The sequence below is a fragment of the Rhinatrema bivittatum genome, chromosome 16, assembly GCF_901001135.1.
Source record: "Rhinatrema bivittatum chromosome 16, aRhiBiv1.1, whole genome shotgun sequence".
Taxonomy (NCBI): domain Eukaryota; kingdom Metazoa; phylum Chordata; class Amphibia; order Gymnophiona; family Rhinatrematidae; genus Rhinatrema; species Rhinatrema bivittatum.
This window is the reverse complement of record NC_042630.1, coordinates 31,881,798-31,907,476: the sequence shown is the minus strand read 5'-3', so window position 1 is coordinate 31,907,476 and position 25,679 is coordinate 31,881,798. Positions and strand designations below refer to the sequence as shown.

General features: G+C 50.0%; 1 protein-coding gene across 4 annotated transcripts; it reads right to left on the bottom strand.

Annotated features, from left to right (window-relative positions):
• Positions 1-989: 989 nt before the first annotated feature.
• Positions 990-24,109, bottom strand: ANKRD34A (ankyrin repeat domain 34A). Of its 4 annotated transcripts, none has more exons than XM_029581595.1 (2): positions 24,053-24,109; positions 990-3,317 (listed from the first exon to the last, which is right to left on the bottom strand). In XM_029581595.1, exon 2 carries the CDS (start codon positions 3,195-3,197, stop codon positions 1,584-1,586), a length of 1,614 nt encoding a protein of 537 aa, XP_029437455.1. In that variant the 5' UTR covers positions 3,198-3,317; positions 24,053-24,109; the 3' UTR covers positions 990-1,583. The 4 variants fall into 4 exon arrangements, with proteins under 4 accessions (XP_029437455.1, XP_029437452.1, XP_029437454.1 ...); XM_029581592.1 differs by lacking the exon at positions 24,053-24,109 and adding an exon at positions 11,315-11,645; XM_029581594.1 differs by lacking the exon at positions 24,053-24,109 and adding an exon at positions 11,517-11,629.
• Positions 24,110-25,679: the final 1,570 nt, after the last annotated feature.

The following is a 25,679-nucleotide window of genomic DNA, read 5'->3' as shown; positions in this document are numbered from 1 at the left end:
GACTTCTTCTTGTCAAATAAAATGCATGCCGCCGTCCTGGGAGAGGCTTCACCGGGGGCCTGTGTTGGGGTTCCAGGGCAGCCGATTTTCCACTGTTGCTTTGAAAGGACATGTTTGGGACACATTCGGTTGAAAGAGAGTTGCTATGTCATGAGAGCCAAGCTGAGCCGGTGCTGGTTTTACTCCCGGTGCATTTATTTTGGCAATTTTGGAGGTGAACTGGAACCACGAGCCCGGAGCTGCAACGGAGTAAAAGCAGGGATGACTCGGCCTGTCCGTGATGACATGGAGTTTGCTGGCTTACCAAAAGGAAAGGGTGAAGAAATCTCACTGAAATGTGTTGGACTGGCAGAAAGATAAAAAAAATAGTCATTAACCAAACCGAGAGACTCCTGCCCTCCAAAAGCAAGGACAGTTTTAGCTGTGCAGCCATCAGGGAGTGAGTGAGCAGCAGGGAAGTGTCCCACCTCGGCCTAGCACTTCGAACTGGTCTACGGCTGTTTCTTCTCTTGCCCCTGATGCCACAATCACAGGGTTTTTCCAGGACTGGGCCCAAGACAGAACCTGGTCTGCAAGGTCTTCCGTGGTGCGTGGATCCTCCAGGAACAAAGGTCCCAGAGTGCTACTGCTTCACAGCAGGATCCTTACCAGGAACACTTATTTTCTCCTCGGACAGCTAAATGTGCAACTGCGACGAGCCACTGGCTGAAAATAATCCAATCCCATGTCGTCGTCATGAGGCCGTCCAAGCCTTGTTTGTTTCAGCTTCCAGTCCCAAAATCTGATCTAATGTCTTTGTGCTTGCAGCTTTGCCAAGAGATCAAAGACCACAGCGCACTGCGGTAAACCAGATCCGGAAAACCTGTGATGCAGCGTTAGGTTTACAAAGCACCAGTTTCTAAGCAATGATGAAGGATGCAGGCTTGCTTTAGGCCGGTGGTCCTCCACCCCATCCTAAAGGAGCCCTCAGCCAGTCTGCTTTTCAGGATATCCAGAATGAATAGGCATGAGACAGAGCCACATGTAACGGAAGCAGCATGTGCAGATCTCTCATGCTCATTCATCGTGGATATCCTGAAAACCAAAATGACCAGGAGTCCTTTTAGGGCGGGATGGGAAAGCACTGGTTTAGACTAGAGAGAGTTTTTTATTTGCAATCTCAGGACTGTGGGAAAATGCAAATTGCTAACATGCCCAAGTCTCTTTTTTGCAATAAATAACCAAAACTCAAACTAGTTGTACATTTTAAAATAGGATTCAGCAGGTAAGCAGATTTTTGCCCTTGCAATGGAACGCTGCAGAAATGCTAAACCCTTCAGGATAAACGGGACATCTTGTTGAGGGGATTTCTTCTGTGCTGTAAAGGTGCCCTCACCCCCGCCCCCCCCCACCCAAAAAAAAATCCTTCTTCAAATAGGATACAAATTGTCAACTGGCAAGCATTAACCGGAAGATGAATTTAGCATCTTTCCGCCTAAGGATCCTTCGAGAATGACAAAATGTGTAAAGTGCAGAGACCTTAGCAGCAGTGAGGACCAGAAAAAAAAAAAAAGAAGACATTTGCAAACGAATCAGAATTGCTTTCAATTGACAGAGTCATTGTGAACCAATAGATTCTGAAAGTTGGTCAACTGTTTTATCTGTTCGGTTTGCATAGAATGCCTCCGCACCAGTTTTTTCTTGGCTTTGGCGTCAAAGTGTTTGGGAGAGTTGGGAGCCATAGGAAGCAGGGTCTTCTGGCTGCCATGGATGGGGGAGGAGGGTTTGCCGTTGGACCGGATGTCAGGGATCGGGGGGTTGGGATTCACATTCAGTGGAGGCAGGAAGCCAGGCCTGGTGTGGGAAATGTGATCGAGGAGGTGGGTGCCCGAGCCCCTTCTCTCCAGGAGCCCGGGTGTCCTGCGACGGACGCTCATGGGCGATACCGCGCTGGGGATGCTTTCTAAGGACTCTCTGGAAGAGCTGGTAAAGAGCGTCAGAGGCGAGGCATTGAACTTCCTCCTTTCCAAGGACACGCGGCCAGAATCCGGGGAGCCGGGGATGGAGTCTGGGCAGAGGTGGGAATCAGACTCGTAATGATCCATACGGGTCAACTTATGGTGAGGCACCCCTCGCAAGCCAGCCCCGGTCGTTGGAGCTAGGGTGGCACTAGATGTCTCCTGGGCCTCTGGAGCAGTGTTGCGCCTCGACAATGGTTGGTGTAGGTGGCTGAACTGGACCTTCTCGGCCCAAGAGGTTTCGGGAATTAAGGCATCTTCTGCAGAAGCATGGGTAGCCATTTTGAAGCAGGACGGGTCTTGACCCTCTATACTGTGCCGCCTAGAGAGCAAAGGCCTTTTGGAAATGGTTAAGCCATTTAATTCAGCGGTGATCTTTTCCTCTGCATTCACAGCTGTGAGCTTCTCTGGTGTTCCAGCGGAGTGGGACCCGCTCAGAACCGAAGGGGCCACCAGTCCCCAGGGCTCCGAATTGAGCCTTTTTAGCTGTTTCATGTTGACTACTCTGCCCTTAGGGTGCAAGTGCTCGGAAGCGAGCTCCATTTCTTGTTTGGAGGAGGAAGGGCAAGTTAGTCTGGTGCCCATGTTGAAGTTAAAGACGTCGCGCTCCTCCTCCTTCTCACTGGCCGGGGAGAGTGAGGTCTTGATTTCGATGTCTGAAGGGGACATGCACAGCGCCGGGGAATGCTTGTCATCGATGCCCGGAGAAGGAGGGGAGTTGAGATACTGTTTGGTCTTCTTCGTCCCAGAGGGGGAGGTGTCGGTGGTGATGATAATGACCTCTTTGCCTTTCGCTTTGCAGGCGTCCAGCAAGACCTGCAGGGTCTCGCGGTCCCCTCTGTTAATCGCGTACACCAAGGCGGAAGAGCCAGAGTAGTCCTTCATGCTGGGGTCCGCCGCGTGCTCGAGCAGGACGGACACGACGCCCACGCCAGCGCGGTCAGAGCACGCGTGCATCAGAGCCGTCTTCCCCGCCTTGTCCGGGATGTTGGGGTCGGCCCCGTTTTCGAGCAGGTACTTTACCATCCTGGGCTTGTTCTGGGGGTCGTCATACTTGCCCAGGCACGCCGCCATCAGGGGCGTTTCGCCCTGAGCGTTGCCCTCGTTGATGTAGGCTCCGCCTTCCAAGAGCAGGCGCGTGAGTCGGAACTTACCCTGCCACACCGCCTTCAGTAGGGCACTACCTTCCGTGTGCAGCATGGCTGGGCTTGCTCCTTAACGGTGAGTACTGTCGGTCAGCAGGAGATCTGGGGAGGTCGGGCAAAGGTGCTGGTGCCGGCAGAGGCTGGGGCCGCACATTTCACAGTCAAATGACTTTCCCTGAAACAAAGAGGCAAGGTATTATGGCTCAGACAACGTTTGGCAGATCCAGTAAATCAAAACAGATGGAAGCCAGAAGCCTGGATTTTGATCCCTGCCAACCTGTGCTAATTGAAATGTGCCCAGCATTATATTATTGTGGTGGCTGAACAAAGCGGGCTCACTGGTTAAGATCACATTGAACCCCCACTTGTTTTCTGGGCCCGCCCAGCGTTTTCTTAATTGTGATCCTGGATCAAGAGGAAAAAAAAAAAAAAAAAAAGGAGCAGGAACCATCTGAGGGAATTCTAGAAAATAGTGCAGAATGTGGAAAGGCAATATCTCTGGGCAAAGTTGAGCTAACCAACCTGCCAGCAACCCATCATGAGACCCTGCACGCCCTGATCTTTCAGCAACACCCAAACAAAGGACTGTGGAGGTCCCAGAAGCTGATACTCAATAATGAGAGTAGACAGGCTGAAGCGGGCCTGGATTTTACCCCCAGTGCATCCAGGGACATGGGGTTCTCATCTGTCTGTGAAAAGCAGGAGCTGCGAGTCCACAGATCCAGTTAGGGGGAAGGGGAGGAGGTAAAACTAGGCCCTGCTTCAGCCTGTCTCTTATGACATGAATAAAACCGTGTAAAATCTATGTGTACATGGTTTTGTGGGAGAAAGAGGTTTTGTCAGCCACTGTCACAATCTCCAGTTTTTCCTGGCAGGCGTAAACCTCCGTTCCTTCCTCATGGCTCATGAGTTTGACCTCTGGTGGAATGCACAAAGGTGAGGGGTGATGCAGGTGGTGGGGGAGGATCCAGACCATCGAGCGAAACAGGCACACCTGGTCCAGCGCTATCTTGTTTGAAACTCCTGCACTGCTGGGCACAGTGTGAACCAAGTAGGCTGGCAGCAGGATACAACAACATACCTGTTGTGGCGACAAGACACTACACACATACACAAACACCTCTATACACATGGCTCAAAGCTACCAACAAAAGCCATGCAGTGGAAAGGGGGTAAGCCACAACAAAATGAATGCTTTGCAAGTATTGAAATGAAGTTGTCTCAGTGTATTCCATTGTTATGTTTTGTTTAGCATAGTAATATATCCTAAAGAATTGACCCAGCACCAATTCAAGCATTCCTGGCAGTAAGTTATATCAGAGAAATGCATGCTGGCTGGACTAGGGAAAAGACACAAGATTAAACTGCCTGTCCCATCTAGGACTGGAGGGATCAGGGGATGGGAGCAGGGATACAGAGCCTGGCACCTCTAGGACTGGAGGGCTCGGGGGATGGGAGCAGGGATACAGAGCCTGTCACCTCTAGGTGTGGAGGGCTCAGGGGATGGGAGCAGGGATACAGAGCCTGGCACCTCTAGGACTGGAGGGCTCGGGGGTTGGGAGCAGGGATACAGAGCCTGTCACCTCTAGGTGTGGAGGGCTCAGGGGATGGGAGCAGGGATACACAGCCTGTCACCTCTAGGACTGGAGGGCTCAGGGGATGGGAGCAGGGATACAGAGCCTGTCACCTCTAGGACTGGAGGGCTCAGGGGATGGGAGCAGGGATACAGAGCCTGTCACCTCTAGGACTGGAGGGCTCAGGGGATGGGAGCAGGGATACAGAGCCTGTCACCTCTAGGACTGGAGGGCTCAGGGGATGGGAGCAGGGATACAGAGCCTGTCACCTCTAGGATAGGAGGGCTCAGGGGATGGGAGCAGGGATACAGAACCTGTCACCTCTAGGTGTGGAGGGCTCAGGGGATGGGAGCAGGGATACAGAGCCTGTCACCTCTAGGACTGGAGGGCTCAGAGGATGGGTGCAGGGATACAGAGCCTGTCACCTCTAGGACTGGAGGGCTCAGGGGATGGGAGCAGGGATACAGAGCCTGTCACTTCTAGGACTGGAGGGCTCAGGGGATGGGTGCAGGGATACAGAGCCTGTCATCCCTATGTCTCTGGAGGACTCAGCCAGGCTATAGGGTGCGTCTGTGTCCCCTGTGTCGCATTTCCATCACAGCTGGGTCTGTCTGGCATACATAAGTCATGTTTTAGCTCTGCACCCAGTTCAGTTCTTGTTAAGCGTCACTGTCCTCCATACTACACTGCTGCTTCCTAGACCGACTGCCTCCGTAGAAACGCCTACACCCCGGCACTATCACCATGACACCACCACTGTTTCCAGAATAGTTACTTTACGAAGCATATATGAGGAGGGCGATGTTAAATGTTTGAGTGTGACTGCATGGCCGTGTACAGATGCTATAAGATTTACATTTAGATTAACCAGGCTGGGTGCAACCTCATTGTACTGGGAGTAGAAGAAAAGAGTTGATGGGAAATAAGCAAGAGGATGGAGCATGCAGTCCACTCTTGGGACTGGACCGGCAGTACCCTCTGACCCCCCTCTTCCTTCCTTCACTTTTATTTATTTATTTATTTATTTATTTACCCATACTTAATCTTTCACCTTTCCATCAAACATCAAAGCAAATTGCAGGACAGACAGATCCGGTCCTGGGTTTATCTCCCGTTGCATGGACAACAGTGGGGATCTGATTTTCCCATGGCGAGCCACGTCGCAAGTCCTTGTAGGCGAAAGGGGGGTGGTCCAGCCTGTCCTGTAAAGACAGAGTGGGTTGGGCAGTCTATGTGGACGGCATCCGCTGGTGTGGGCAAGGGGTCCCCAGGTCAGCACCAGATCTCTGCTTTTGGTCATCCTCGCCCAGACTCCAGCTCTTCTTCCAAAAGTGCTCTTGCAGGAAGAGAGCCCAAGGCGTAGAGAGGAGCAGCTCTGCCTCCCTGTGCCAAGGCAGCGTCCAGCCATTTAATCCCGGTAAAGTCGGCCGAGGAAGCAGTGACCACTCTGAGAAGATAGCCAGGCTGCAGGCGCGGGGAGAAGCAGTGAACCTGACCTTAACCGATCTCCAGGGCTGGATGGGAAGCTTGGTGATTCACACCCCCCCCCCTCCCTGACATCAGAGCAGCAGGGCAAGCCCCAGTTTTGGGCACCTTCAGAGTTCGGCACCCTGGGCATTTGCCTGTGTCGCAGATGTCTAAATCCAGGCTTGCTGGTGTCGTACCCTTCTCCCTCACTTTCTAGCTGTCACTGCCAAGAGTTTGCCTAGGAAACAAATAAAAAAAAACAAACCAAACAATCCACATGCAAAGCCGTGCACCCAGGAATAAAAAAAGCTGAAGTTCTGCACAAGCCAGCTGTTTCCTGAACTGATAGCACGTCAGTATTTCTCTCTTCCTCCAGAATTTGCACATTCCTGAACGCATAATGAGATGCTGTATGGTGCCACTGCATAATAAAGGGCTGGGTTCTGCGCTGGCCCAGTGCGCCCTGCGAAGATAGTCCACTCAGGCCCAGTACAGTGTGTGTGGGGGGAGGGGCCGACTTCTGCTCCGTCCTCTGCACCATCAGCACCGAGGATGCACCTTGCAGGAGGCAGCCCCTCAGGACGATGCAGGGAGGGGGATTCCTCCTGAGACATCTTGACTAATGGGGAGCGGCAGAGACCCACTGAGGACATGAAAATTGTTGTACCCATGCCATGATACTTAGAGGTCTCATGCTCCTTGAGATCTATTCAGACTGAAAACAGATGTGCACAGGGATACAGAGCCTGTCACCTCTAGGACTGGAGGGATCAGGGGATGGGAGCAGGGATACAGAGCCTGTCACCTCTAGGACTGGAGGGCTCAGGGGATGGGAGCAGGGATACAGAGCCTGTCACCTCTAGGACTGGAGGGCTCAGGGGATGGGTGCAGGGATACAGAGCCTGTCACCTCTAGGACTGGAGGGCTCACGGGATGGGTGCAGGGATACAGAGCCTGTCACCTCTAGGACTGGAGGGCTCAGGGGATGGGTGCAGGGATACAGAGCCTGTCACCTCTAGGACTGGAGGGCTCAGGGGATGGGTGCAGGGATACAGAGCCTGTCACCTCTAGGACTGGAGGGCTCAGGGGATGGGCGCAGGGACACAGAACCTTTCACTTCAAGGTCATCCATTTAAGTTGAACCTATGAGCTGTGATACCTTGATAACAGTTTGGGAATCTATGGTTTCTTCAGGTCTGTTTCTACGGTAAGTTACCAGTGGAGCTGTTTGTCAGCCTGCCTGATCGCCAACCTCAGCACAGAGACCAAACGTTCTCTGCCCAGGACTGAACATCCCATGACTCAGCCAGCTCATGAATCTCAGAGTCTCTTAGTATAACTAGGGGTTGCCAGTTTGGAATGGCTGAGGTGACTTCTGTATGAAACTTAGATACTGCGCCTGTCCTAGACAATATAGCCTGGCCTGATTTGTTGAATCTGCTCTATGGAAGAGCCGATCTGACCTCAGCAAGTCAGTATTGGATTATCCCACAGATTAATAAATTATACATTTTGTGATAGAGAGAAGGGGAACAGACAGACAAACGTAACCTCCTCTATATTCCGAGGTACAGATTCTTGTGCCCTTGAGTATCTGACACTGCTGTCACATTCCTTGCCTCCAGATTACTAACCTGCACCCACACCTCGTCTCTCTTCACTTCTTTGTATAGGCCCAGTTCAACAGAAACATATAATGGTCTTAACAGGCCCTTAAATGACAGCTGATCCAAACCTTAGGTTTCCATAAGAATTCAAATTCACTTAGTGATGTCGCCCGTCTAGCTTGACCCTGTATTCTCGTGGCCCCAGCCTTTTACTGCATCCTGATGCTTTTCCTATTAAATGACTTGTGCGTCTCAGAATCCCACGAGGGAAGGAAGGCGAGGGCGACGTTAAGACAAAATCAGGACTCGAATAAGCTGAGAGAAAAATGGACCCGGCTTAGGCGGCACCAACAGGATTCCTCACGCCCTCTATAGCAAACTCACACCTTCGTTAGGAACGAGCAGGAGACGGTAGGGAACTCGGGAGACCTGCCATGGAGGAACGAGACAGGCCGGAGATCAGGGAAGCAGGCCTGATGCACCAGAGAAGGGCCTTTGAAAGGTCGGGGCCCACCCCTACCTCACCCACAGGGATACGGGGTTACAGGGCACCAGAGGGAGAGCACCCGCAGCGTGGAAGGCAGGCGGCTCCCGCAGGACCACAGATCGGACCTTTCCTGAGAGCGGCAGGGAAGTGGGCCCATTGCACCCATTCAAGGACCAGGTCAGTGTTTTAAGATGACAGAAAAAAAGAAAAAATCAAACAAACCCAGAGTGTCTCATGTATTTGAGCTCTTCTGGGTGATTTCTAATATGCTTAGGGAGTTTCTCTCTTAGCTTTCATAGATTTGGCGAGGGAAGGGTCTAGAAATTGCTCCTCTCCAGCTCCTCTCTCTGTTGCTGCTGAGAATCCCCATACAGTAATTTTTTTTTCTCTGTGGACTAAACAGAAAAGATACCCCCCCCCCCCCACACACACACTCTCTCTCCTCCACCTTTGGAGGCAGCAGGGTCTCTAGTGACTGATGCTGTACGAAATATCCAGACATGATAACAAAAGGGACCAGTGACTGCAGAGGAGAGGGGCAGACAGGGTAGAACAGGGGCAGAAAGGCCTACCTCTTGATTTCATACAAAAAACTCTGTGCGCCTAAATAATGTACTGGTAACAGACGTAAAACAGAGTCCTTTAGAAGAACCAAACAGGATATATTTTCAATGAAAAACCTTATTAAAGCAAAATTATTTACATTTTATTTAGATAATTCTAGTCAAAAGTATTTGGAATCCTGCTTTTATGTTCCAATCTTTACTTGATTCTTGAGGAGATATTAATATATTAAAGTTTTAAAAGTTCTTCTTACAGAGATTATCTGACCATTATGGAGCTAGGTAAATTGAGAGGTGGGAGGAGGTTGCTGTGTTGATCTTCACGCAGGTAGCTTGCTCATCTACGGAAAGCAAATACAGCACGGACAGCTGAAGAGCAGATCTTCATCAGAGCCCCATGCAGGCGTCACATGATACATGTAAAGTGTGAATACAGCACGGAGAGCTGAAGTGCGGATCTCCATCAGAGCCCTGTGCAGGTGTCACACGATACACGTAAAGTGTGAATACAGCACGGAGAGCTGAAGTGCGGATCTCCATCAGAGCCCTGTGCAGATGTCACACGATACACGTAAAGTGTGAATACAGCACGGAGAGCTGAAGTGCGGATCTTCATCAGAGCCCTGTGCAGGTGTCACATGATACATGTAAAGTGTGAATACAGCACGGAGAGCTGAAGTGCGGATCTCCATCAGAGCCCTGTGCAGGTGTCACACGATACACAGAAAGTGTGAATACAGCACGGAGAGCTGAAGAGCAGATCTCCATCAGAGCCCTGTGCAGGTGTCACACGATACACGTAAAGTGTGAATACAGCACAGACAGCTGAAGAGCGGATCTGCATCAGAGTCCTGTGCAAGTGTCAGACCGATATGTGTAAAGCAGGAACAGGGCACAGAGAACTGAAAAGCAGATCTTTATTACAGCTCCATGCAGACATCACACCCATCCACATAAAGCATGAATACAGCACAGACAGCCAAGACAGGGATTTGAGGAAGGAGATTTTATAAAACAGAGCGTGGCCATGTTAAACCAAGAAGTGTAAGAATGTGAGAGATGAAATGAACTAAGTCATGGAGAAAGCAAGAAAGAAGACATTTGATTTTCACAAGCCTCAAGTTAGAAGTGAAGCTTGATTGCTGGATGCTAGATTGAGGATGGAAAGCTAGAGACTGAAAATGAAGGTTGCCCTGCTAGAAAGGCAATGGGGGACTGTATTTCTAGTAACTAAGAAAACAGAATTTAAAATCTGTATTTGAAAAAAGGTGCTGGGCATCTGAGCCTGTACAGCTGAGGGCTGAGCTGTGAGAGTGACTGGCACAAATGTAGCATTCTTAACAGTGGGAACTTCTGTCGATCCTAGAAAGCCCAATCAGCCAAGTGGACAGGAGAAAAGACTGGAAGGCTGGAATGTAAGACCCCCCAGTCCCCCATCCCGCCCTGATCCACCACAGATTCAAAAGGCCAGGTTTTTAACTTCTCACATGCAAACTAGTCAAATCAGCTGTAGATAAGGCTAGGACAGCTGGATCTAGGGATAGATAAATGCTACAGGCAGCTTACACTAGGATCAAGTATCAACATTTTGCCTATGACAATAGACATAAAAAAAATATATATATATATATAAAACCGTACATACAGTTACATATAAATACAGTTCTAAATACATCATGTTTATGTATATATATATATATATATATATATATATACACACACACATCTATCTACCTATTTGTTTCTTTAGCTATATATACCCTTATTCAAATACAGACATATTTTTGCAAGCACAGTGCAATAAAAGAATTGGACTGAAAGTCTAAGGGAGGAAGGAATAAACTACCTTCCCTGTTCCTGAAGGAAAATCCCATCCACTCCGCCGCCCCGTCCTCTCCTGCCTGCCGGGCATCTACTCCAGGACCCATCCAGCATCCAGAGGCAGAGAGTAATGCAACAGGGAGAGACAGCTGTGACCGCTCTAAAGCACCAGATTACCCCCCAAAAGCCCCAACCCCTGCGTTCACTGTGCTAAAACGCAGACTGTACCTTATGGCCAAATCAAGAAAGCCAAAGTGCAGAGCGGCCAGAAAATGAAAAAGTCCATCCAGCTCCCCGTGCTGAGGCATGCAGAGAGGGGGGCAGCGGGCATGGGAGATCCCTGAAGGTCCTATCTGCTGCCACTGCTCATAGGAATCATGCAAGTAAGATTCTAATCCGGACAATTTCCCCTCCTCCACCACACTTCATTCCTTTGCACAGAAAAATGGGGGAGGGGGGCGAGCGAAGCTGGCTTTCATATGCCATCACCTGCTACCGCCCGGCTGGTTGGCAGCCCCCTGACACTCAGAGCAGGAGAGGGCTAATGCACCTAAAGAGGCAGGCTGTGAGATGTGGCTCTATTTTATGTATTTTTGTTAATATAGATATAGATAGATATATATAGATTTTTATTTTTTTGCAAAGTCAAATACCTGGCTAATTCCTGCTCCTTCTTCTGATGCCTGCTGGCTTGGTTCAGATGCTTATCTGGACGGCCCCTTTCTGCATTTCCCTGCTGTCAGAGTCCAAAACTGCAGGTTTTTCATGCTTGGAAATTGCTATGGGTGGGGGAGGGGGAGGTAGCTAGATCTATAAATAGTTTTCCTTAAAAAAAATAAAAAAATAAATAAATACATTTGTGCTGTGCACACTCCCAGCCGGGCAGAACGAGGAGCAGCCCCCTTCTCCCTTCTGCATCTGTTTCCAGTCCTGGAGCTCCGATGCTTTGGGTGTCTTGCAGTTTTTACTCTTCCAGCCTGATCAGCCCCCTCCGAGAACCAGGGCTGCTATTTTTAGCCGCTTTCCCGTGGAGCAGGGGCTGAGATGCCATTTAAAATCCAGGGAGCCATAACACTGCAGCATTATGCAGGGTGCGGGGTTCCCTCCCCTGGCGGTTATGAAGCATGCTTGCTCCCGGCCCAGTACTGTAATGTCGCCTCTGTTCACCGGGGACATCTGATCCCCAGCCGAGGGGGGGGGGGGGGTCTCTTCCTGCTAGATTCAGCCATTCCCCTCCAAGAAAGCAACTGCCTGCCTAAAACGGGCCCTCCTCCTTCCTACATGCCCAGCTCTGACAATTCTGCAGGTGAGCTGGCTTTTATCTATCATCAATAGCCAGCCTTTATCAGGACTAAAGGAAGCCTGGGTTCGAATCCCAGCACCCAGCATTCCCTTTCGAGGTAGATTTCATGAGTCCCAGTTATCACCGGATGATGAGAAGGCACCTGCGACTTGAAGCAGGAGGAGGTCCCAGAGAGACTGGAGAAGGGGAGAGGTAGCGCCTGCTCCAGGAAGGAGGGAACCAGGAGGAAGCGGACCCTGTTGGTTTAATATGGGTGGTGAGGCAAGGTAATGGAAGGTCTTGTGAAAGGGGCCCCCAGCGGAGGGCCTGTCACCACAAAGACCGGACTAGGTGGGATATAAAACAGCAGATTAAAATCTTGTTACGTACGGGTTTTTTCGTGTGCCCATGGGCCTCGGCCCGACCCCAGACGAATCCAGGACCAAACCGAGGGTGGGCGACGTGTCCCAGCATGGCAGAGACACGGTCTTACCCTCCGCCAGGCCTGCAAGTTCCTGGAGCCAACAAGATGATGTTGGAAGGCAAACAGTCCTCCGACTGTTCCAAGCCCTTTCGGACCTGCCGCTTAGGATCGGCATGGAGCAGCAGGCCGGCCGGAGGATGAGGGCAGACGGAGGCCTTGACACGAAGACTTGAGACTATGACTGAGGGGAAGACATCACAGACGAAGGACTGAAGCGAAGACATCACAGATGAGGAACTGATGCGACGGCATTACAGGCAAGACAAGAAGCTGGGAAGGTAGACATCGGCACTGTCTCTCAGGGCGCCCTACTCAGCCCACCTTCACGGGCGGACCCAATGGGCTGGTCGCGGACCACCCTGTCCCACTACGCGCCCTACACAGCCCAAGGATGCTGGTCACGGACCACGAGGAGAGCGGGACGAGCGCAGGAAGGAATCCAGCCGAGGCGGGACTTCGATGACGGAGCAGGTGTCATCCGGAGCACCACCAAGGCTGGCAGGACAGGACGGCTCAGGAGCACAGGACACCGGTCCGCTGCAGGCAACTCCAATGACGAAGACGCGTCACCCTGGAGAACCAACCGCCTGCAGAACAGAAGGCTCAAGAGCACAGAAGAAGAACACCAAAGAACCTGGAACATCAGGAAGCGGGGCATCAGACAACGAGACATCAGGAGACCTGGACGAGGACCTCAGGCGATGAAGACACGGCACAAGAAGCAGATGACACGTGGAGCTCCAACAAGGAAACACAAAATGACCTGACGGAGCACTGGAAGGCAGGAGCTTCCAGAGGCGAAGTAACTATGATGCAAGGCGAAGACGAAATGCAGGAACAGCCCTTTTATAGGGCTAGCACAGGAAACAGTCTGACGGTGGGGCCCAGGGCATATCCGGCCATGGGCCCTTTAAATCCCGAAGAGGGGCGTGGCCGCGCGCCTAGAGAGGAAGCAGGAAGCTGTGCAGGACCGTGGACAGCGGCCCTGCACCCGACGTCTGCGTAGAGGAAGCAGGGCCCGACGACGGCAGCGGCTCCTGCCGCTGCAGGAAGCCCCGAGGGCGGCTCTGGCCGCCAGGTGAGTTCGGGGATTGCGGCCTCCAGCTGCGAAGATGACGAGGACGTTGGCGGCCGCTCAGCCGCGAAGAAGCAAAGAAGTCCGCGGCTCCGGCCACGGTGAAGAAGGCATGATGGGCGGCCTCCGGGCCGCGAGAGGAAAACAGAGTCCGCAGCTCCGGCCGCGTGGGAGGTCCGACTTCGGCGGCGTCTGGCAGCGTCAGGAGCAGCAGCAGTAGCAAGGTGAGGAGCCTGCTCGCGGGGGAACCCGCGGGTAGAGTTCATAACAAATCTCAGGGCAAGGAGATGGTGAGAATGAAGGCCGACGACGCCTGATCCCAGCTGGAAGTACGAGTGATATAGACAAGATGAAAGCTGACTTCAGAAACTTGAAAAACAGGCAGAGGCGCATTTTAAGTGTACAAAATGCAGAACTGTGCACTTGGCACGCAGAAATCCAAGGCCTACATTCCCCCTTCAAGATGAAGAGCATCACCAAACAGGAAAGAGACCCGGAGGTAGCCAGTGTGACGAGGCTGAGAGTACCCCAAAGAGAAGTTAGCTGCTGGTCGAAAGCGAGTCTACAGGTCTCTGCTGAGACCCCCACCTGGAGAGCTGTGTTCCATTCTGGAGACCTCCATCCACAAAAGGACACTGAAGAGCTGGAGGCAATTCTAGCAACGGGCCTCCAAAGATGGTGCACGGGCTGCACTATACACAGAGAGCCAAAGACACAAGGCTACAGCAGGCTTCAAGAGAGGGTCAGAAGGAAGCACTTTCCATAGAATGAAACATCTAGCATAGGACAGCGGAAGGGAAGGAGCCTCAGAAGGGAAGGTCAGACTTAGTGGAGGTTACAGGAAGCCAAACAAGGGACAGAATTGAAGACCTAAAAAGATCTTAGCGGCAGGAGGAAAGGAAAAGATCATAGCTAAGTAAGGCCTGTGGCAGCATAGCAAGCTAGCACACATGAGCAGACTGGAGGGACCAGTGCCCTTTACCAGCTGACATCTTCTATGTTAGTAACCTTAACCACTGTTCCTCCAATGCACACCCCTCCTGCTCTGCGGCACCCCCTACCCCTCCACACACTGCTCCTCCAATGCACACCCTCCTGCTCTGCGGCACCCCCTACCCCTCCACACACTACTCCTCCAATGCACACCCCTCCTGCTCTGCAGCACCCACTACCCCTCCACACACTACTCCTCCAATGCACACCCCTCCTGCTCTGCAGCACCCACTACCCCTCCACACACTGCTCCTCCAATGCACACCCCTCCTGCTCTGCAGCACCCACTACCCCTCCACACACTACTCCTCCAATGCACACCCCTCCTGCTCTGCAGCACCCCTTACCCCTCCACACACTGCTCCTCCAATGCACCCCCTACCCCTCCACACACTACTCCTCCAATGCACACCCCTCCTGCTCTGCAGCACTCCCTACCCCTCTACACACTGCTCCTCCAATGCACACCCTCCTGCTCTGCAGCACCCCCCTACCCCTCCACACACTGCTCCTCCAATGCACACCCTCCTGCTCTGCAGCACCCCCTACCCCTCCACACACTGCTCCTGCAATGCACACCCTCCTGCTCTGCAGCACCCCCCTACCCCTCCATACACTGCTCCTCCAATGCACACCCTCCTGCTCTGCAGCACCCCCCTACCCCTCCATACACTGCTCCTCCAATGCACACCCTCCTGCTCTGCGGCACCCCCTACCCCTCCACACCTGCTCCTCCAATGCACACCCCTCCTGCTCTGCAGCACCCCCCTACCCCTCCATACACTGCTCCTCCAATGCACACCCTCCTGCTCTGCAGCACCCCCTACCCCTCCACACACTGCTCCTGCAATGCACACCCTCCTGCTCTGCAGCACCCCCCTACCCCTCCATACACTGCTCCTCCAATGCACACCCTCCTGCTCTGCAGCACCCCCCTACCCCTCCACACACTGCTCCTCCAATGCACCCCCTACCCCTCCACACACTACTCCTCCAATGCACACCCCTCCTGCTCTGCAGCACCCCTTACCCCTCCACACACTGCTCCTCCAATGCACCCCCTACCCCTCCACACACTGCTCCTCCAATGCACCCCCTACCCCGCCACACACTACTCCTCCAATGCACACCCCTCCTGCTCTGCAGCACCCCCTACCCCTCCACACACTGCTCCTCCAATGCACTCCCTACCCCTCCACACACTGCTCCTCCAATGCACACCCTCCTGCTCTGCAGCACCCCCTACCTCTCCACACACTGCTCCTCCAATGCACACCCTCCTGCTCTGCAGCACCCCCTACCTCTCCACACACTGCTCCTCCAATACACACCCTCCTGCTCTGCAGCACTCCCTAACCCTCCACACACTGCTCCTCCAATGCACACCCTCCTGCTCTGCAGCACCCCCTATCCCTCCAAACACTGCTCCTCCAATGCACACCCTCCTGCTCTGTGGCACCCCCTACCTCTCCACACATTGCTCCTCCAATGCACACCCTCCTACTCTGCAGCACCCCCTCCACACACTGCTCCTCCAATGCACACTCCTCCTACTCTGCAGCACCCCCTACCCTTCCACTCTCTGCTCCTCCAATGCACACCCCTCCTACTCTGCAGCACCGCCTACCCCTCCACTCACTGCTCCTCCAATGCACACCCCTCCTGCTCTGCAGCACTCCCTACCCCTCCACACACTGCTCCTCCAATGCACACCCCTCCTGCTCTGCAGCACTCCCTACCCCTCCACACACTGCTCCTCCAATGCACATCCTCCTGCTCTGCGGCACCCCCTACCCTTCCACACCCTCCTGCTCTGCAGCACCCCCTACCCCTCCACACACTGTTCCTCCAATGCACATCCCTCCTGCTCTGCAGTACCCCCTACCCCGCCACACACTGCTCCTCCAATGCACACCCTCCTGTTCTGCAATACCCTGTTATTCCAGGACTGAGACCCCCCCACACACACAGCTCCTCCAATGCACATCCTCCTGTTCTGGCTGTAACACCTTGTCATTCCAGGACCCCTACTCACAGCTCTGCAGGTGCATCTCCCTCCAGCCCTGCAGCATCCCCTGCTGATGCAGTACTGATATCCACACACACACACACACACACAGAGCTCTGCCAATGCACCTCAGTCTTGATTTGCCCAAGTGTATCCATGCAGTCATTGCCAAAGCCACGGTCAGCGCCTAGATCTTCAAGCACTTCTTCCAGCAGATACTCCTTGTGGCAAAGGCCGGGCAGAATGTAGACAGAATCGATTCCAGCTCTTCCCCACCGCCCAGGGAGCGTGCTGCCTTTGCCCTAGGGTCAGGGTCCTCCTGCAGGAGCAGATTTATTTTTGCACACCAGATTTCAAGCAAACTGCCCAGCCCTTCTCATTGAGAAGCCTTTCCGCATTTCATAGCCTGATTGCTAGTGACATTCAGGAACCACAGAGGCTGAAGTAAAGGAAACGCATGATGGCACTGCAAGGCGAGATACTGCAGTGGGAACACTGCTGCAGTGCAGCCATGAAGGGCACTGTGATGCAGTCAGGAGGGACACTGCAACACTGCCAGATTAAAAAAAAAAAAAAAAATCTGTTACACCACAGGTTCAAATAAAAGCTGCAATGGCTCCGGCTGCCATGGAATAGATGTAAGGCATGTCTAATTTAAGAGTGCACCAAATTCACAAGCGCTAGCATTGCACTCACACTGTATTTAGCCCCAAAAGACTTGCTGTCTTTGCAGTGAAGTCCCACTGCAGCAAGCAGTGTGCCCGGCGACCCGATGAGACCGATACCCTTTCATCACTTCGGGCCCCAGCACAGCTCTGGACAGCCTCTCTCATTACTGGGGATTAGGCTTCATTTCAACCAGGCCCCCATCTCTATTCCACTGTGCTTTAAAAACTAGATTTTATCTTTTTTGATTCTGACAATATAAACTTTTCTACTATCCTTAGAGTTCATCACTTCCATGTCAGTTTGTATTTTGTATCATTGCAATTTCAATAAAATAGATTTAATAAAAATTACTTTATCAAAAATAAAATAGATTTAAACATAAAAACTAGATTTTTACCGCTGCCCTCCCTCACCCCCCCCCCCCCCGACAGTGACACCGTGTATTTCAGGTTTGGCCTGACTCATTTACGGCTCGGCTAATTTCGTCAGATGGCGCTTATGTGGGCAAAGGAGGAACCTGGCAAAAACCATCACAGGCAAACCCTACAGAAGCGTCAGCACCCTGACATAGGAGTTAGGAGGTGACCTCATGTCCTGCCCCCTCCCCCGCTCCCCGGGACAGACTGAACCAGATCTGGATCTGGACTATATCTCTAGGCATGCACTGGGGGTAAAACCAGGCCTGGCTCAGCCTGTCCCAGGTAACATGGCAGCATCTGAGAAGTTGCCTTGGATGGATGGCTATTTCTTATACACACACATGCACACACACACACTCCTCATCTACACCCTCTTTGCAATGGGGCCGTACCTACCTCCTCTCATCACTATGGTTACACGCAGTCTGCTGAAGGGCTTCTCGCTGGGCCTGCTGAAACCCACGCATCCTCCACCTCCTCCTTTTTTTTTTTTTCCACATGGCTCGTACAACACAAACAGCATTTTAAAGATCCCGAAGCCTTCTGAGACTCTTCTAGAACTGCTGAAGGCAGGTCCCGGGCATCCTGGGCAGTGCTGAAAGCAAGGCTTCGGATCCCCTGGCCAAGAGGCAGAGACTGTGGTCCAGTGGTGTGAGTGGGTGCTTTATGTGAGAGCGGCCTCGTGCATATTTTTGATGTGAGAAGCACAAGGTCAAGGTCAAGGTGAGTCATCAGAGCTTCAAGGCATTTTCTGGCCAATTTTTCACCCACAACCAGCTGTTCTGTACTCTGCCCTGTTAACTTCTGCGCCTTCTGGCTGCCCTACCTAACCAGTCCTGCTTGAGTCCCTGCTGCTTCCAGCTTTCCACAGTGCGCCCTACGGTATACAAGCTACATATGCACCCATGTCTATCTGCTTGTACAAACAGAGAAATTCATGGTGAATAAAGACTGCTTGGCCTGTCTCATCTGCCCATTGCCCCTATCTACTACCTTGGTCTCCAACTTTATCCTCGCTGTCCCACCCATAAGGAACCTCTCTGCCTATCCCCGATACATTTAATCTCCCACCACCTCTGCTTGGTCCATGCATTTACTACCCTTTTTGTGGATAAATGTTCGCTTGTTATTCATTAGTCTACCCCTCTTCCAGCTTCAGGTCATGAATCTCTGGCCCAACAATATTTCTTGTACACGCCTTGAAGGATTTGAACGTCCATCATTTTCCCCTCTTCTGCCTTTCCTGCAGAGCCAGATTAATGGGTGGGCCAGCCGCCTGGACACCTGCCTCCAGTGCTAACCTGTAAGGGGCGCTAAGTTAAATAACAGTTGGAAGGGGCAGCACCTAATTATTAGCCTGCGCAGGGCACTCACATGCCTCAGCTCCATCCTGCTGAAGGTGCAAATTATATGCATCCAGAGCAGTCCTTCCTGAAAGAAGAGAGGGAGCAATGGTAAAGTGACTGGACCAGAAAGTGAGTGGCAGAGTGGGGTCCTGAACTCCTAGGCTACCTTCTGGCTCCCACTCTCTAATGACCTCCCGGCTGTTCTATACCCACACTGACCCCCTGGCCTTCTCATTATGCCCATAGTGATATTTTTAATCCCCTCGTGGTTGCATCTACCCATCCCTATCCTCTTGCCCATCTATACATCCCCCACACCCCTCAACTCTGCACTCTCTGCCTGGTGAAGGGGATGTGGAGGAGGGAAGGGAAGATCCATCGCTTTCTTCAGCTTCTCTCTCATGCTATCCCCCGACCCCCCACCAAGAGCCCAGAGTCAAGTCAAAGGAAGACCTCTGCTGTGTGTTTTATTTTTAACCAGGCGGAGAAACAGCTTGTGCCAAGACTTAAAAAAAAAAAAATAAAAAAAAATATATATATATATATATATATATATATATATATACACCAATTTAATAAACCGGGAAGGGGGTAAATACGAAACAGTGGTGGCCTTTTTTTTTTTTTGTGGTTGCCAAGGCAACTGCACGGTCGGGCGCGTTGCGCGAAGTATCTCGGGGAGACGTTCTTGCGCTGAATGGCGGAGAGGATCCTTGCCGCCGCCGCCGCCCCCTCTCCCGATGTGGCCGTCGGAACCCGGGGGGGGGCGCAGCCCTGGTGCTCCGCGCTGCGGCTTCGCTGCCGTCTTCCAGGGCTAATTTTAGTAAAAAGCCGCCTATGAATAGCAGAGATGAATCACGTTGGCAGAAACGTAGCCGGGTTCTTCCTAAGCGTTAAGGGTTAGGGCCCTGCCTACTTTCGATCCCTCTGTTCCCTCCCCCGCCCGTTACACAATTATCAAACCCGACAATCGGACCCCAGTCAGGCCCTGCGGTACCAAGAGGAGCGGTCGCCGTAAAATGCGACTCTTTTTCTTTTTTTTTGGTGAGATTGCGACCCCCATCCCCCCCGGTCCGTCGATGTGGACCCTGCCCACTGGGTCAGCACGGACCCCACGCGCAGTCTCCCTCTGGCCTTTTTCCCGCCTTCCTCTGTTATCTCTCCAGAGCAGGCTCGGTTTCTGTCGCGCGAGGCTCCCACCTCCTTCTAGCTTCATAGCCACCCTTTTAACTGAGCCGGCAGCTGCTCTTTTTTTTTTTGCACTTCTAACTAATTTGGAACCAGGACTGGGATTACTTTTTTTTTTTTTCTCCTATTTTCTATCCCCTGCCAATTTACCTTCGTGCTGTCAGGTACCAGGGGTCTTCCAAGTACTGCAGTCATGGGCCCTGAATCCAGCCTCTGGGTATCCCCGTTGCGTGATGACCCCCACCTACCCTTGGCTCCCCTCCTCTTTCCCGCAGAAACCTGGCTCACTTAGGAAGCGGAAGGCCTAGGTCAGGAGTCAAACCCAGGTCCCTCTGTATGGCAGTGAGCAGAACTGCCCCTGAGCAGGCCAGCCCAGCATCACCCTCTTGTAGGGTTGGGGTTAGCACAGAGCTGGGGTAGACAGGAACATTTAGCATGAGGCCTCCTCAGTTAGGTTAAGGATTGCCAGCCTATTCCAGGCAGGAAAGGCATCTGGACGATGTCATGAACACAGTTGTCCCTTCCTACAGAAGACAGACATTGTGACCAGCAACTTCAAGGGCATTTGCCATGGAACACGGAGATTTAATAACCACCCACAAAAAGATATTTCCTCAAAATTGCTAACGAGTTATATGACTAACTCAAGGACTATGTATTCCTGAACAAGACTGATGGTTTCCCACATATGCCTGCAAAGGCATCTCGCCTCTGTTTCCTGAAGGTGATAACCAGCTGCTGAAAGAGCTCAGCCCTGCATAGATCTAATAATGTCTACTGCTAATTGGAAAGATAAGAGAAAATCCCCAACTATGGGCACAGCACAGCTTGTGAAACAAAGACTATAATAATGTGTGAAAGCAACACACAGCACAGCAGCATCAGAGTGCAGTAGCACCAACAGAAACCAACTACTGACCGGATGGTGGCATCCTGCTTCTTTTGCTTCCGGCCAAAGTGGGGAACAGACTTTCCTGGGCGAGAGATAACTCCTCAAACTAAACACAAACTTCCCTTACCCGGTCCTCCCAGTTTTTGCCTATTCCAAATATCATTTTTACATCCCCTTATTCCTTACCCCCCCCAATACCCAGTTAAGATCAAAACGAGTTGTGGCACTTTTCTAAAGCTTGTATAAAGAGCTTCACTGTTGTAGATTAGACCGCAGAAATTTATCTATTTTTATTGTCTTTTATTGAGATTATGTATGTTTTAAACTGTAAACCGTTTTGACTAAATTTTTATTTGTAAAAGCGGTATACAAACACTTATAAATAAATAAATAAATAAATAAACTCCTGTGTCTTAAGGCATGGATCACACTAGCCCTGCCTCTCACACTCCTTTGGGTTTTTGAAGATTGTTACAATATATGCCATTGAATTGTCAATAGGTTTTACCCATGTTAAGTCATATGAAAGAAGAACATGCCATACTGGGTCAGACCAATGGTCCATCAAGCCCAGCATTCTGTTTCCAACAGTGGCCAATCCAGGCCATAAGAACCTGGCAAGTACCCAAAAACTAAGTCTATTCCATGTTACCGTTGCTAGTAATAGTAGTGGCTAATTTCTAAGTCAACTTAATTAATAGCAGGTAATGGACTTCTCCAAGAACTTATCCAATCCTTTTTTAAACACAGCTATACTAACTGCACTAACCACATCCTCTGGCAACAAATTCCAGAGTTTAATTGTGCGTTGAGTAAAAAAGAACTTTCTCCGATTAGTTTTAAATGTGCCCCATGCTAACTTCATGGAGTGCCCCCTAGTCTTTCTATTATCCAAAAGAGTAAATAACCGATTCACATCTACCCGTTCTAGACCTCTCATGATTTTAAACACCTCTATCATATCCCCCCTCAGCCGTCTCTTCTTCAAGCTGAAAAGTCCTAACCTCTTTAGTCTTTCCTCATAGGGGAGCTGTTCCATTCCCCTTATCATTTTGGTAGCCCTTCTCTGTACCTACTCCATCGCAATTATATCTTTTTTGAGATGCGGCGACCAGAATTGTACACAGTATTCAAGGTGCGGTCTCACCATGGAGCGATATAGAGGCATTATGACATTTTCCGTTTTATTCACCATTCCCTTTCTAATAATTCCCAACATTCTGTTTGCTTTTTTGACTGCCGCAGCACACTGAACCGACAATTTCAATGTGTTATCCACTATGACGCCTAGATCTTTTTCTTGGGTTGTAGCACCTAATATAGAACCCAACATTGTGTAATTATAGCAAGGGTTATTTTTACCTATATGCATCACCTTGCACTTATCCACATTAAATTTCATCTGCCATTTTGATGCCCAATTTTCCAGTTTCACAAGGTCTTCCTGCAATTTATCACAATCTGCTTGTGATTTAACTACTCTGAACAATTTTGTATCATCTGCAAATTTGATTATCTCACTTGTCGTATTTCTTTCCAGATCATTTATAAATATATTGAAAAGTAAGGGTCCCAATACAGATCCCTGAGGCACTCCACTGCCCACTCCCTTCCACTGAGAAAATTGCACGTAATGTGGGAAAATAGCTTTCGAAAATTGCTTCGGCAGCATGTTACATTAGTGCACACTAACTCTGAAATCAGGAAAATCTGAAATAAACACCTCCTGAACCATTTTAAAAACAAAATCAAACAGATAAAAGGCCCAAAACAAAAATGATACGAAAAAAAAATAAATTAGTGCACATCCCTACACTTAATTTGACAATGCTTATGCTTTTTTCTATTTTCTTCAGATGGATCCTTCTTCACATTTTTGAAGGATTTTTTTTTGGCTAAAATAGCCTCACCTTTTAACCATGCCACTAATCATTTTGCCTTCCTTCCACCTTTCTTAATGTGTGGAATACATCTGGACTGCACTGCTAAGACTGTATTTTCAAATAATGTCTACGCCTCTTGTACACTTTTAACCTTTGCAGCTGCACCTTTCAGTTTTTTTTCTATTTTTCTCATTTTATCAAAGTTTCCCTTTTGAAAATTTAGTGTTAGAGCTGTAGATTTACATATTGTCCCCCCTTCCAGTTATTAGTTCAAATTTGATCATGTTATGATCACTATTGCCAAGTGGCTCCAGCACAGTTACTTCTCTCACCAAATCCTGTGTTCCATTAAGAATTAAATCTAAAATAGTTCCCTCTCGTTGGTTCCTGAACTAATTGCTCTATGAAGCAGTCGTTTATTCCATCCAGGAACTTTGTTTCTAGCATGTCCTGATGTTACCTTTACCCAATCAATATTGAGGTAATTGAAATCTCCCATTATTACTGCACTGCCAAATTGGTTAGCTTTCTCTGATTTCTCTTAGCATTTCATTGTGTCTGACCATTTTGTCCAGGTGGATGGTAGTATACTCCTATCACTATACTCTTACCCAACACATGTGATTTCTACCCATATAGATTCTACTGAGCATTTAGTCTCTTGTATGATCTTTATCCTGTTGGATTCTATACTCTCCCGGACATAAAGTGTCACACCCCCACCAAGTTGATCCTTCCTATCATTATGGTATATTTTGTACCCTAATATAGCACTGTCCCATTGGTTATCTTCCTTCTACCAGGTCTCTGAGATGCCAATTATGTCTATCTCATCAATCACTGCTAAACACTCCCATCTTAGACTTCTGGCATTGGCATACAGACATTTCAAAGTGTGTTTTTTGTTTGTATTAACAACCTGTTTTTCACTTGATAGGAATAATTTGGAATTCTTTACCTCAGGTGATTCTTTATTTATAGGCACAGGACTAATTTGCTTTTATTGGAACCTCTCTGTTGGGATGTCCTAACTCTCCTGTTTCATTAGTATCTGTCAAAGATACATTCCTCCGAACCATGCCCTGCTGAGTGACAGTCGGCTTTCCCCCTTGAAGATGAAGATGATGTATAGATATAGTGAGAGCTTCTTACCTGCATAGGTATAGCCATGTACCGGAAATTAACTGATTGGATGCAAATAGAACGCAATGTTTCTGCGAAGAAAATTTCACAAGGAGTATGTTCAGTTATGGTCAGCAATATACAGCAAGTTACCAGATAAGATTCAGTGTTCTTTAACTTCATGTGAATATTCCTGTGTGTGGTAATGTTAACCTTGTTTAGGAGCCCCTTAAACTCTCTCCTTCCTGAGTCCATCACAAACAAACCAACAGTGAGCAGCTTGGTGTGAATGGGCGTGAGTGAAATGAATGGTTTTTGATATTTTATAAAATGTGGGAGTGTTCTGGCCTATTGCAATTTGTTGTACCTATATTTATTTCTTATATTTTCTAGGTTTATGCATATATGGTGTTTCTTATTTCAAGATAGAGTTTTTGTACCAATATTGTTTTTCTCTGTCTGCATTTTTCTTAAAGATTGTGCTGTTCACTCTTGCAAATATAAATAAAGTTTAAAAAAAAAAAGTATAGTAAGGAACATCTTACTTATGCAAGTATAATTGAGAATTTACCTGCGCTGATATAACTGGCAGCTTTTTACCTGCACAGATGCAGCTGAAGGCCTCTTACCTCACAGGTATGACTGAGAGCTTCTCTCTTGTACATGCTGATGACACTATTCTACTTTGCATGCATGAAGATCTATGCAGGAAGCACACACTATGATGTAGCCAGCTTCCTTATTCAACCGTGTCTCCATTATGAGTGTGGTAGCTCCTTTAGGCCAGTTGTCCTAAATGGGTATTTTTTTCTTGGGGGGGGGGGGGGGGGGGGGTGTGCATGATTCATGCAGGGAGAATAGCTTCAGTGAATCAGGGCCTTTGTGCCCAGAGGAAAAGTGCTTAGCGCTAGCACATCAGGCCCCTAAGTGTCATTCTGAGGAGCTGATTTGGACAGACAGTAAGAAAGTCATTGCTGAACATGGCTCCCATCTAATGAACTCAAATGACAGAAAGAACACATCCTTAGCTTTGTGTTCTATTTTCTCTATACAGTAACTGGCCATGGAGGAATAGGGGAAATATTGTGGTTTTCACAGACAGAGCAATTAGGAGCTGAAAGTCACAGAGCAGTCACTTCACAGCTACTCAAATGCGGCTTTTGTGATAGGGACACTGTAAAGGGATGTTGGGGGGGGGGGGGGATAGATGCCACCTTTAATTTTAACAAATCACAAAGATATTGCCCTATCGAAATCCTAATCCAGAAACCACTCATAAACTAACAATCAGGCCGATACAGAAAAACGCGCAGGAGAGCCGGCGAGCGCCCGCTCTCCCAGCGTGCGCACAGGCCACTCTCCTGGGCACCCGATTCAGGAGGGTGGCCTATGCAAATTAGGGCCCGCGGTAAAAAGAGGCGCTAGGGACACTAGCGCGTCCCTAGCGCCTCCTTTTTGACAGGAGCGGCAGCTGTCAGCGGGTTTGACAGCCGCCGCTCAATTTTGCTGGCGTCGGTTCTCAAACCCGCTGACAGCCAAGGGTTCGGAAAACGGACGCCGGCATAATTGAGCGTCCGTCTTCCGACCTGCGGGCCGTGGGCCGATTTTAAATTTTTTTTATTTTTGGGGCCTCCGACTTAATATCGCTATGATATTA

What these genes read in the sequence shown, in the direction of transcription:
- ANKRD34A (XM_029581595.1), bottom strand. Translation starts at nt 3,197, where the DNA reads ATGCTGCACACGGAAGGTAGTGCCCTACTGAAGGCGGTGTGGCAGGGT.